At 35.1% G+C, this 13120-nt stretch overlaps 1 protein-coding gene and 1 pseudogene across 2 annotated transcripts; both read right to left on the bottom strand.

Annotated features, from left to right (window-relative positions):
* Positions 1-5616: 5616 nt before the first annotated feature.
* LOC105644555 (protein KINESIN LIGHT CHAIN-RELATED 2-like) lies at positions 5617-8444 on the bottom strand (annotated as a pseudogene). The gene is made up of 2 exons (XR_016319956.1): positions 6530-8444; positions 5617-6369 (listed from the first exon to the last, which is right to left on the bottom strand). The product of XR_016319956.1 is annotated as a protein KINESIN LIGHT CHAIN-RELATED 2-like (transcript).
* A 960-nt stretch (positions 8445-9404) lies between these two features.
* Positions 9405-12671, bottom strand: LOC105644554 (hypothetical protein). Its single transcript, XM_012229943.4, has 2 exons — positions 10838-12671; positions 9405-10035 (listed from the first exon to the last, which is right to left on the bottom strand). Exons 1-2 carry the CDS (start codon positions 12514-12516, stop codon positions 9798-9800), a joined length of 1917 nt encoding a protein of 638 aa, XP_012085333.2. The 5' UTR covers positions 12517-12671; the 3' UTR covers positions 9405-9797.
* Positions 12672-13120: the final 449 nt, after the last annotated feature.

Below are 13120 nucleotides of genomic sequence, written 5' to 3'. Positions count from 1 at the left end.
TCTGAAGTTACAGAAAATTAAGGGACCAATATGAAATTACAGAAAATTAAGGGACTAATACGAAAAAAAACATAAAATTAGGGATCTAATATGAAATTTTCCAGGGACCTAACTGTTATTTTCCATCCCTAACCTAAAAAACAAAACGATAAGGGACGGAAAATAACAGGTTCCAGCCCCTTTCCGCCGCCAACAATGGAGGTTTTTTTTTTTTTTTTTTTTTTTTTAACAAGATCCAGCCAGCAAAGAAAAAAAAAAAAAATACCAAACGAACAATTAATCGTTAATGGCGTTAGTTCAAAATCTCTTACCTGTTCTTGGGAATCCGAAGAACAGTGAGAACAAAAATATATATATACATTTTTTTTTTTTTTTAATTAAACAAAACCCTCAATCCGTAAACAGTAGGGTAAACAAATAAAAACATACGAAAATCAATCTAAAATCTAGCAATTATGCACAAGGCTCTGATACCACTTGTTAGAATTAATCTCAAATAATTCCACAATAACCTAGATCATGCACACCACTAGATTCAACAAAATAGATTGAATAAGAAAAGGTTGCGTACCTGACATCGTTGTTCGTCGATCTTGATGTATAGAATTAGGTTTGCAGCCTTCCAGAGAATTGAAGAATCGATTTAGCGGAAGCAATACGAAAGGAACGTAAAACTGAATCGTATTCAACTCCTCTGGGGACCACGACCTTTATATACCTGTAGGGTTAGTACAATTCCTATTTCGGTCCTTTAACGAAATAGGAATTATATAATGGTCTCTACACTTAATATCTATAATTAGTTGATACCTCAATAGTCAATTATTCACAATCAAGACCACATTTGAAATTGACTTTACAATTGGACTGCTGTACATATTTAATTTTACATATTAAGCCCACAATAGAAAATTAAATCCAACAGACCAAGCCACTGTTTCTGGCCTTCTAAAAGTCTACTACCCTATTATGCGAAAGCAAACGTTGAGAAGTTCGACATATCAAGTATGGAACTCTGACACTAACAGACTTATAAACAAGAAGGATTCAATTGCAAATACAAAACATTTTACATATGAACAGATAAGGAACATTTTTCTGTGGGGAGACTGCAGGAAATAAAAAGAATTATTATCAAATGAAAAAAAAAATTCTCTTGGTTCCGTTAAAAGCTTTATAAGGAAGTACGTGCCACCTTATGGTTGGGCTCCAAAGAGACAGATGACGAGGAAAGAGTGAGCGTGTGGAGTCAGAAATATAGTTTCTGGAAAGGAGAGGAGTTAGTGTTTTGGTTTTCTGGCGAGAAAGGTGAAAGAGCAGAGAATCGAAGCTCTTTTCATGATTGGTTTTGAGGTGCTTTGTGATATACGTGCGAAAGTGGCTTTCTGTTAAAACCCCACCAAAACCCAAATTCTTCGAATTTTCTGTTTCTGATGCTCCGTCTCGGGCTTTTGACCTGGTGTTTAATGTCTTGGCTTGCTCACAACACCGTGTCTAATTTCTCATATTTATACTAGAGTTTGAAGGAAGAACAGTCGATTACAAATATTTATACCAGTGTTTAAACTTTGATGAGACACACCTACCGATAATCTATAAAATATATAAAATAGGATGGATGGAAGAACATTAATGTCCAACTAAGTTTACGAATTACAAAATTTAATTTAATTGGCTAAAAAATAAAAGTAATTTAATTTTAATTGATCATATTAATTTTTTATTTAAATTTAAATTTTATATTCGATAAAATAAGAAATTATATTATAGATATTTATTAAATATAGTACGAATATAAATATTTTTTAAAAATTTTATTTTCTATTTAAATCTAAATTATATCGGATAAATTAAAAAAATTATGTTTTATATACTAAATAAGGTTCATATTAAATATGGTAAGAATATAATATGGATTTTAATTGTATTGGTTAAAAAAAATAAAGGTAATTTAATTTTTGAGTGTTTATATTATAACACATAAGATAGATATTAAACATGGTAAGAATATAATATGTTTAATTATTATTTTTAATTAAAATTTTAATTTGATTGGCTGTAATTATTTAACTTATTATATAAAAAATAAATGTAATTAATTATTATTTATTAAGAAATATATTATAAGATTTATTGTTTGATAAAAATAGAAAATAAACTCATTAAAATAGAAATAAAATATAGAATTATGACATAGGAAGTTATATTAGCAAACCATGTAATACGTTGAAACAATTTTTAAAAAAACAAAAACAATTGTAAATTAATTATATGCTCATAATAGACTTTAGCAAAAAGTAAAAAAAAAAAAATTAATTAATATATTACCTATCATAATAGCTAATATTGGTCACATATTTTAGTAATATAAACATTTTATGGTACTATACTGTATATGAAAAAATTAAGTTAATAAATTTAAATTGTTATAAAGAAAATTTAATTGACTGATAAATAATTTTAGTTTTATGAAAAAGTCAAATTATACTAATATTTAATTATTATAAATATATTATTTTCTTAACAAATTATTTAATTATTAAATTTTTTATTTTATTATTTCAATGTACTGTTTTTCATAAAAAATATTAGATTTTAGTAATATAAATTATTTTTATTATGATTTAGAAAAAAAAAGTTAATAAAAATTTTTATATATAAATTAAATTATATTTACTTGTACCATGTAAAACAGGAGTAAGCATATTGAAAAAAGCTTAATATACGAACTCACTTAACGAATCACCTATTATATATTTGAATTTATAAATTAGCATAACTTTTGGAACAAAATTTCATAAATTCAAAATTTTTAATTAGCGTTTAATTGATGTAATTTTACAGGTTAAAATGTCAATAAAATAATTTTAAAAATTAAAATTTTTAATAAGTATAATTTTATAAATTGAAGTATTTTATTTTATAGACTAAAATAGAAATTGAATGTACCATAAGATTAAAATAATAAAATTTAAAAGTGAATTAAAAAGGACAGTTAATTAAACTATGTTGCTTTGTTAACAAAAGATTCCTAATCGGTGTTGGTTTAGAAGAGCAGAAAATTAAGAGAAGGAAATTCTGCAGAAAATGAAAAAAAAAAAAGCTGCAGATTTTTTTAAATGTGAAGAAACAAATATTCACTTCTTATTAATTCCATTACAGCATAATGTAAACATTTATAGTAGAGCTAGTCTAAAATTTGTTCACCAACCTTCCATAAGTCAAGGAAGGTTGTTCACCAAACCTACCTAAAAGCAAGGTAGTTCACCTACCTCTTGACTTCAACAAAATACAACAAAATCTAAATGACTTTAACAAGATTTCTCCAAAAACTGTCAACAACACTTGCATCAATTTTACTTCAATGGAGCTGTAACTGTAACTTTAACACTCCTCCTTGATGCAAGAGTTGAGACAAACATCAAGTCTATTCCTAAGAAATTCAAATCTTGATTTTTTTGCAATGCCTTGGTGAAAATATCTGCTGCTTGGTCTTCCGAACTGCAATGAACAATCTGAATTTTGTTTTCCTTTTCAGCTTCATGAATTGCATGGTACTTGATTTTTGTATGCTTGATTTTTCTATGGAAGATTGGATTCTTAACCATAGTGACAGCTGATTTGTTGTCACAAAGTATTTTAGTTGGATTTTCTTGCTGAAAATTCATAATCATCTTCAACTCCTCCTCCATGGCAGCTCTCCACTCAGGCAATTTTAAGGCTTCATCCACCTGAGTTGGTTCAAGTGAGAAATCATTACATCTGCTGTAAATTTCATCTAGGGATCTAGTCCCTCTAATTGCATAATCATCTTCATTATCAACTGGAAGTTCTTGCTCTTGCTGAAAATGATCTTGTTCAAGAACTGATTTAGAATTTTCTGGTTCCATTTTACTCCAATCTCATTCACCTTTCTCATCAAATTTGACACTCCTGCTGACATACACCTGTTTAGTAACAGGATTCAAAATTCTGTAGGCTTTGGATTCATTGTTGTTTTCAACTACAGATGGCAAATCAGCAACTAACTTCTTGGATTGTAGCAATTTTAATGAATTGAGATTGGTGTGACCAAGTCTCTTATGCCACAAATCAGATTCTTCTTTATGACTCAAGCAAGATTCTTCGTTTCATTTTGACAGCAAATAACTTTGAGCCAAAATGATCACTTATTTCACAAGTTTTATCTTTAAATAGCAAACTGTAATTCTTATCCAGCAATTGACCAACCGAAAACAAGCTTTGATTTAGTTCCGGTAAGTAAAGAACATCGGAAACAAGCTTTGTACCTGAAGGAGTTTGAACAATCACATCTCCTTTGCCTTTGACATCAACAAGCCTACCATCTCCAAGTCTGACTTTTGAAGAATAGGTTGTATCCAAGCTATCGAAATTCACCAAGTTTGGTGTCATGTGGTTAGTGCAGCCACTATCAACAAGCCATGCTTCTTTAGCTTCAATTGAGACATCACATTTTTCAATTTCTTTTGCAGCAAATAGTTGTTCTTCATATTTTTCAGAATTTTCGGTGACTTGTGCATGATGGGCTTGTGTTTGTTGATTCTGGTTTGTAGAACAAACTTTCTCGGTGTGACCAAATTGCTTACAAACCTTACATTGAGCTCCAGGTCTAAACCAGCAGTAGTTCTCAGTGTGGTTTTTTTTTTTTTTGCAATGTGGACAAGGTGGAAATCTATCTTTCCTCCAATTTTTTCTGAAATTGTTCTTCATTTTTGGTTGTTGAGTCACTACAAGAGCCTTCTCTCCAAAGGTTTCTTCTTCCCTATAGGCTTTTCTTTGTTCTACAGCTTGTAGAGCATTTGAAAGCACATTCAAGGATATTTGTGACATGTTCCAAGTTTCTTCAAGAGAAGAAATCTTGGCTTCAAATTTTTCAGGGAGAGTCACCATAACTTTCTCCACAATTCTCTTCTCTTCTAACTCTTCTCCCAAGAATCGAATTTGGTTTACAATTTTCATAACTCTATCAACATAATCTTTCACCTTTTCATTTTCCTTCATTTTCAACATTTCAAATTCTTTTCTTAAATTGAATATCTGCATCTGTCTAGTTTTTTCAGATCCATGATACTCAATTTTTAACTTCTCCCAAGCTTCATGTGCTGTCTCACATGTCATAATCTTGGTGAAGATAGGATCTGCAACAGCTGCATGGATATAGGACAGAGCTTTTGGAGCCTTAGCAACCTCTTCTTCATGTTGTCTAATCTGCTGAAGGGTTGGATTTTGATTAAGAGGTGGAGGTACTCTGTTTTCCTCCACATACTGCCATAATGCAAGCCCCTTGAAATAAGCTCTCATCTTCATAGCCCAAACATGATAGTTTTCCCCATTAAAATGAGGTGGTGAAAGAGACATGCTGCTGGAAGCCATTTGAGGAAAAGCAAATAAACAGAAAAACTTCACAAATTCTGGTTTATTTGGTGGCTTTCTCTATGACTTTCACTCAAACACACACACAGCCCTTTGAGATCAAGCTTGCTCTGATACCACTTGTTGGTTTAGAAGAGCAGAAAATTAAGGAAGAGAAGGAAATTCTGCAGAAAATGAAAAAAAAAGCTGTAGATTTTTTTAAGTGTGAAGAAACAAATATTCACTTCTTATTAATTCCATTACAGCATAATGTAAACATTTATAGTAGAGCTAGTCTAAAGTTTGTTCACCAACCTTCCATAAGTCAAGGAAGGTTGTTCACCAAACCTACCTAAAAGCAAGGTAGTTCACCTACCTCTTGACTTCAACAAAATACAACAAAATCTAAATGACTTTAACAAGATTTCTCCAAAAACTGTCAACAACACTTGCATCAATTTTACTTCAATGGAGCTGTAACTGTAACTTTAACAATCGGGCTGTTGGGTTAGCAGTCGAACGACAGATCATTTAGTGGTGCTTATTGAAAGAGAAAGCAATCCGGGCAACTGAGGATTTGGATTTCCATGATCTAAATTTCTTTTTTCTAAAAATGATAGTAAGAATAATAATAATAATAATAATAATAATAACCACCTAGATTTTTCAGTTTTTCCTGTTCCTCTTCTAACAATACCTATAGCTATCCCAGCAACAACGCTAAACTAACCAGAACAAGAAATGGAGCACTCTGGCAGTTGTGATCAGACTACATGCTTGTTGAGTTCTGGTTTAAGAGGAAAATCAGGCAGAGTCAAAGGGTAACACGTAGTGTTCCAGGACTCCTCCTGCTCTATGGATGCACCTCCAGTTTTTGCTTTTAATTGTTCAAGACATCGCCGGGCTCTTACAAGTTCATATTCTGCATCTGGACTTGGTTCATGGCTTTCCCAGGCATCAATTACGCGCTCCTGAAATTCGATTGCAAGGGAATAGCTGCCATATCCAAGTTAAAAAAATGTTAGAACATTGTGTGACTAGAAGATTACACAGCAGTTAGCGTGTAATTAGAGCCACGGGTTCAGAATTACAAACAATTTAATACAATATGATTGAAATGAAACTGGAAATGTAAGAATCCGGAGAATCATCTCACCTTCCCATGGCACCATACGCTTTTGAGAGATTTTGACATGTCTGAATTGAATCTTTATGATGAGGACCAAGTGCCACGTCCAATATGTCTTTAGCGGCTGCAAACCTCTCTACCGCTGACTGTGGTCTATCCAGATCAAAATATGCAACTCCCAAATTGTCGTACATACAACCAACCGCAAAATGCTCAGAACCAAAGCACTGTTTAAACTTTTCTGCAGCACTCTCCAAGTAAGTAATGGCCTCAGGCAACTTACGATGACACAGAAGTAGGAATCCCATTTCAGCAGAAACACTTCCTTCGAAGTGCTGTTGTTGTGGGAGATTCTCAAGCATAGGAAGCATTCTCTTTAACAATGAAACTGCTCTTTCAGATTCAACCCTAAAACTATACTGCATTGCTAACTCCGAGTATGCCTCAACAGCTTTTACCAGGGAAACTGTCTCGTTGTTGGCAAGGATCCCACAAGCAATATCAAGACACCACTTCGAGTCAGTATACTTCTCCTTAATATGTAGATCTTCTGTCATAGAAATAAACATATTAAAAAACACCAATGCTCGAGTCTCACTGTCTTTTTCTGCGTGCTGAACAACCCCCTTCAAAGTGTCAATAGCCTCATCGTACTTGTGTAATGCTAGATGCATATTTGAAGTATCAATCTCTTCACGAAGCAAATCTGAACTAAGACCCAACTTCTTCAAAACCTTCTGTGACAACTGATTTTGCTCCAATGCTTTCTCATGTTCCTCCAACCCACTGTAAATGACACCAAGAAGCCTCCTATCATATGCAACCTCCACATAATACTTCCATACTGAACTCCTATGTATCTCCAACGCCTTCAAACCAAATGGTAATGCCTCCTTAAAATTCAAAACTGCAACATATGCCTCTGCCAGTTCCCTATGTGCCACAGCTAAATCGTTATTATCTTTGTCCAAAGTCATTTCCTTGATCTCTAAGGACATCTTAAGATTCTCTATAGCCTCCTCTCTCCTCCCCATTGCCGTTTTCACATTAGATAATTCATGCTGCACCGCATGCAGCATCGGCTTGATATCTTCTACATCAATATTTCCGTCCAAAACTAACCTAACCAATACCCTATTAGCCTTGTTTAAATAACCTAAACTATCATTAAACTTTTTTAACATATAACTAGCAGAACCCATGAATTGCAAAGCCATAGCAGCAAGTAAGGAAGGTTTACTATTATCTTTATCAAGAATCATTAATTGCAAAGCGATAGCAACAAGTAAGGCAGGTTCACTTTCAAGAACTTTCAAAGCTCTACTGGCAAAGGATAAAGTCTTTTCAGGGTCCTCACCTTCTTGGTCAAGTTTTAACCCAATTTTCAAAGAAGCCAAACCAAGCTCTTTCTCGTCAAGAGAAGCCTCCATTTCTTTAAAAGTTTGAAGCATCTCCTCAGCTGTCTCTGCAGACTCAAAAGTCTCTTCAAGTTCAGATTTTTCCTTGATTGTCCTCTGCCTGGAGGAGATTTGAGTATTTGTTTCTACAAGCGTGTCAATGTTTCGAGATGGGTTTGCTTGGAATTGTCGAGTTTTGAGGATTAGGCCATTAGTTCTGTTGCAGGGAATGAGATAATTGGCTGGTGAGTGGAGAGAAGAGGAAGAGGAGTGTGTGGAGTCAGAAATATAGTTTCTGGAAAGGAGAGGAATTAGTGTTTTGGTTTTCTGGCGAGAAAGGTGTGAGAGGAGAAATTGAAGCTCTTTTCATGATGGGTTTTGAGGTGCTTTGTGATATAAGTGCGAAACTGGCTTTCTCTTAAACCCTACGAAAACCCCAAATTCTTCGAATTTCTGTTTCTGATGCTCCGTTTTAGAGGCTTTTCGCGTATATAGCGTTTTGACTTGCTCAAAACGCTACCTCTAATATTTATATTAGAGTATGATGAAAGAACAGCTAATATTTGAAATGCGATGAACTTTTAGTGTTTAACTTCTGATGAAACACAACTATTAGAGTCTGGAGTTGATGGTATGCAATTATAAATATTAATGTAGAGGCAAATTGAAACAGGACAGTTAATTAAACTATGTCGCTTTGTAATAATAACACCTACAATTATCTCAGCGACAACGCTCTCTCTAATTCTCTCTTAGAAAAGGAAAAATCATGTTTCCAGTAATCAATATCAAATGCTTGATTCTCATACTCTGGCGGCGTTTTGTCCGTCCTGATGCACTAGCTAAGATTGGAATGTCTAAAGATCATGTCAAGACCACGCACAAGAAGCAGCAGCAAAATCAAGTCTATTCATCAAGAAACAGAATATTGCAATCACTGTATCTTGATGTTTGAGACAATTACAGATGGAAACAACCGTTGCAGGATGCCGTCTAAGGCTCTGCATTATGGCCCAGTTTGTTGTTGTCAGGTTCTTATGTCTAATTATCAACTAAGATTTGATCCTGACTTTTTCAAGCAAATTTTCTGCATATCTTTTTTAATTTCTTGTCAAGTGGTTTGATCTTTTACCGTTTCTTTATTTGAAAACCGAACACAAGAATTGAAATCTTGATTTTCAATGCCAAGAAGATTGTATCTACAGATTACAAGAAAAGTTCAAAGAGTGATTGTTTTCAATTAATCCCTATCACTTTCTTGTTAGTTGGTTTTGTTTTGGCGTAATTCAGTAATATCCATATCTCTTGTCATTTATCGAAGTGAACATCATAAAGATATTCCAGGTGGAATCAGTTTAAAAAAGAAGAATTGTGCAACTAAAAAAGAAGAATTTTGCAACTATACACAATATCCTCTCCCTCCCTGAGATACCTGAAGTTGACTCGTACCTAGCAAGCATTATTCCAGGTGTTATTTCCTAATGAAGTGATATGTAGCAAACGCATGACAACAAGACTTTTTTCTCAATTTCAGTGCACAAAAGTAATGTGAAACTCCAGAGACTCCTAAAACAGTCTAATTTCTGCAATCCTTGAATCGTCTTTCTGGTGTCCCAGGTGCAGCCATGAAAAAACACATCACAGCCCGTAAGCACAGATCAATACTGAATTAACCTCAGCGTCATACCATTTTTTTCTATCAAACATTCTTCAGTGCCTTGAATAACAAAAAGCCACTTGTGTTTGTGTATACATGAAAGTGATAATTCTTATACATGAGAGGGAGCGGGACCAAAAAAACATCACAGGCAGCAAGATACTCTTCCTAACATCAGAAGGAAATTAGAAAACAAACCAACCCAAACAAGAAATGGAGCACTCTGCCCGTTGTGATCAGACTATATGCTTGTTGACTTCTGGTTAAGAGGAATATCAGGCAGCAGGCTTCTGCCAGAGGGACTACTATGAGGCAAGGGCAAAGCCCTGGTAGGTAGCTGGTTTATGGATGCGCCTCGAGCTTTTGCTTTTAATTGTTCAAGTCGTCGCTGGGCTTCTAGAAGTTCATCTCGTGCACTTGGTCCATGGCTTTCCCAGGCGTCAATTACCTGCTGCTGAAATTCGATTGCAAGAGAATAGCTGCCATATCCAAGGAAAAAAAAAGTTAGAACATTTCAATGACCAAGACATCAGACAAATGTCAACTTTATATCCCGCTCAATTTCTTGCCACTTTGTTGCTGCCAAGATGAATGCAAATGGGCACATATACATGCATCTTTGCCAGAATGGCTGCTTATCAAAAACCAAAAATATGTTCCAAGAAATGCCCAAAATTATTAGTACAGTTAATTTTTTTTTTCTGATTTCAATAGACCAAGCCACTAGTTTGGGACTAAGGCTTAGTTGTTGTTGTTCGATTGACCAAGCCAGTGTTTCTGACCTTCTAAAAGTCTATTACTCCACTATGCGAAAACAAATGTTGAGAAGTTTGAAATATCAAGTATGGAACTCTTACACTAATGGACTTGTAAACAAGAAAAGATACAGCAAATACAAACCATTTTATATGTGAACAGAAAAGGAAGGTTTTTCTGTGGGGGACTGAAGGAAATAAGAAGAATTGAGTTCCGTTAGAAGCTTAATAATGAAGCACGTAGCCAACTTATGGTTGGGCTCCAAAGAGACAGATGAAGAGTAAAGAGTGTGCGTGTGTTTACTTTGTGGGCTAGTGTGTGTGTAATCTCAAGATTCACAAACCTAATGAAAAATATATGACCTTCCCATGGCAAAGGCTTCAAAGGGGAAGTGACTAGAAGATTACATAACAAAAGAGCAGTCAGTATGTCATTAGAGACATAGATTCAGAATTTGCAAACAATTTAAATACAATATGGTTGGAATGAGACTGGAAATGTAAGAACCCAGAGAATCATTCTCACCTTCCCATGGCACCATAAGCTTTTGAGAGATTTTGACATGCTTCGATTGAATCTGCATGATGAGGACCAAGTGCCACATCCATGATGTCTTTAGCGACTGCAAACATCTGTGCAGCTGACTGTGGTCTATCCAGTTCCAAATATGCAGCCCCCAGATTATTGTAGATAAACCCAACTCCAAAATGCTTAGAACCAAAGCACTCTTTCAACCTTTCTGCAGCACTCTCCAAGTAAGGAATCGCCTGAGGCACCTTACCTGTCAACAGAAGTAACCACCCAATTCTAGCAGAAACACTTCCTTCAGAGTGCTGTTCTTGTGGGAGCTTCTCAAGCATAGAAAGTGTTCTCTTTAACAACGAAATTGCTGTTTCGAATTCATTCATAGTTTCATACTGCATTGCTATCTCTGAGTATGCCTCAGCAACTTCAACTGGGGAAACTGTCTCTTTCTTGTCAAGGATCCCACAAGCAATCTCAAGACACCTCTTCGAGTCAGCAAACTTCTCTTGATTACATAGAGCTTTTGCCATAGAAATAAACACCAATGCTCGAGTCTCACCGTCTTTTTCTGTGTACTGAACAACACCCTTCAAAGTATCAATAGCCTCATCATACCTGCCCAAAGCTATATGCATATTTGATGCATCAATCTCTGCACGAAGCAAATCTGAACTAAGACCCCAATTCTTCAAAACCTTCTGTGACAACTGATTTTGCTCCAATGCTTTCTCATGTTCCTCCAACCCACTGTAAATGACACCAAGAAGCCTCCTATCATATGCAACTTCCACAGAATTATTCCCTAATCCACTCCTATGTATCTCCAACGCTTTCAAACCAAATGGCAATGCCTCCTTAAAATTCAAAACTGCAACATATGCCTCTGCCAATTCCCTATGTGCCACACCCAATTCCTTACTATCTTTCTCCAAAGTCATTTCCTTGATCTCTAAGCACGTCCTAAGATTCTCTAAACCCTCCTCTCTCCTCCCCATTGCTGTTTTCACATTAGATAATTCAAGCTGCACTGCATGCAGCACCGGCTTGATATCGTCTACATCAATATTTCCTTCCGCCTCTAACCTTACCAATACCCTATTAGCCCTGTTTAAATAACCTAAACTATCATTAAACCTTTTTAAGCTATAATTAGCGGAACCCATTAATTGCAAAGCCATAGCAACAAGTAGGGAAGGTTTACTATTATCTTTATCAAGAACTTTCAAAGCTCTACTTGCAAAAGATAAAGTCTTTTCAGGGTCCTCACCTTCTTGGTCAAGTTTTAACCCAATTTTCAAAGAAGCCAAACCAAGCTCTTTCTCATCGAAAGAAGCCTCCATTTCTTTAAAAGCTTGAAGCATCTCCTCAGCTGTCTCTGCAGACTCAAAAGTCTCTTCAAGTTCAGATTTTTCGTTGATTTTCCTCTGCCTAGAGGAGATTTGAGTATTTGTTTCAACAAGCGTGTCAATGTTTCTAGATGGGCTCGCTTGGAATTGTCGAGTTTTGAGGATTAGGCCAGTAGTTTTGGTGCAGGGAATGAGATAATTGGTTGATGAGTGGAAAGAAGAGGAAGAGGAGTGTGTAGAGTCAGAAATATAGTTTCTGGAAAGGAGAGAAGTTAGTGTCTTGGTTTTCTGGCGAGAAAGGTGAGAGAAAAGAGAAATTGAAGCTCTTTTCATGATGGGTTTTGACGAGCTTTGTGATATATGTGCGGAAGTAGCTTTCTTTATGATTTGTTGTTGATCCTGTTAAACCCTAACAAAACCCCAAATTCTTCAAGGTTTTTGATTTTCTGTTTCTGGATGCTCCGTCTTGATAAGCGATTATGTGCATTGATGTAGGAGAATATTGAGAGAAGACAGTTAGTCAAACCATGTCGTTTTATTAAAAAAACAAAAAATCCTAATCGGGCTGTTGGGCTAGCAGTCCAATGACGTGTCGTTTAATGGTGCTTATTGAAAGAAAGTACTCCTGTTCCTCCTTATCTCATTAACAACGCTCTCTTTAACTCTCTTAGAAAACGAAAAATCATGTTTCTAATAACCAATATAAAATACTTGATTCTCGTATTGTTGAAGCGTTTTGTCTGTCCTGATGCCGCAGCTAATCTTGGAATGTCAAAACAAGTTCAACATCCAAGTATGGCGAAAGATTCATCAAGGAACAGAATATTGCAATCAGAGTATCATATTATTTGAGACACTTAATGATGGAAGCAATCTTTGCAGGATGTCGTCTAAGGCTCTGCATTATTCCCTAGTTTGCTGTTGTCAGGTTCTTCGT

This window comes from Jatropha curcas, chromosome 3 (assembly GCF_041381405.1).
Source record: "Jatropha curcas cultivar XTBG-Jc1 chromosome 3, XTBG_Jcur_1.0, whole genome shotgun sequence".
NCBI lineage: Eukaryota > Viridiplantae > Streptophyta > Magnoliopsida > Malpighiales > Euphorbiaceae > Jatropha > Jatropha curcas.
The sequence above is the reverse complement of the archived record's forward strand: the minus strand, read 5'-3'. Positions and strand labels throughout refer to the sequence as shown.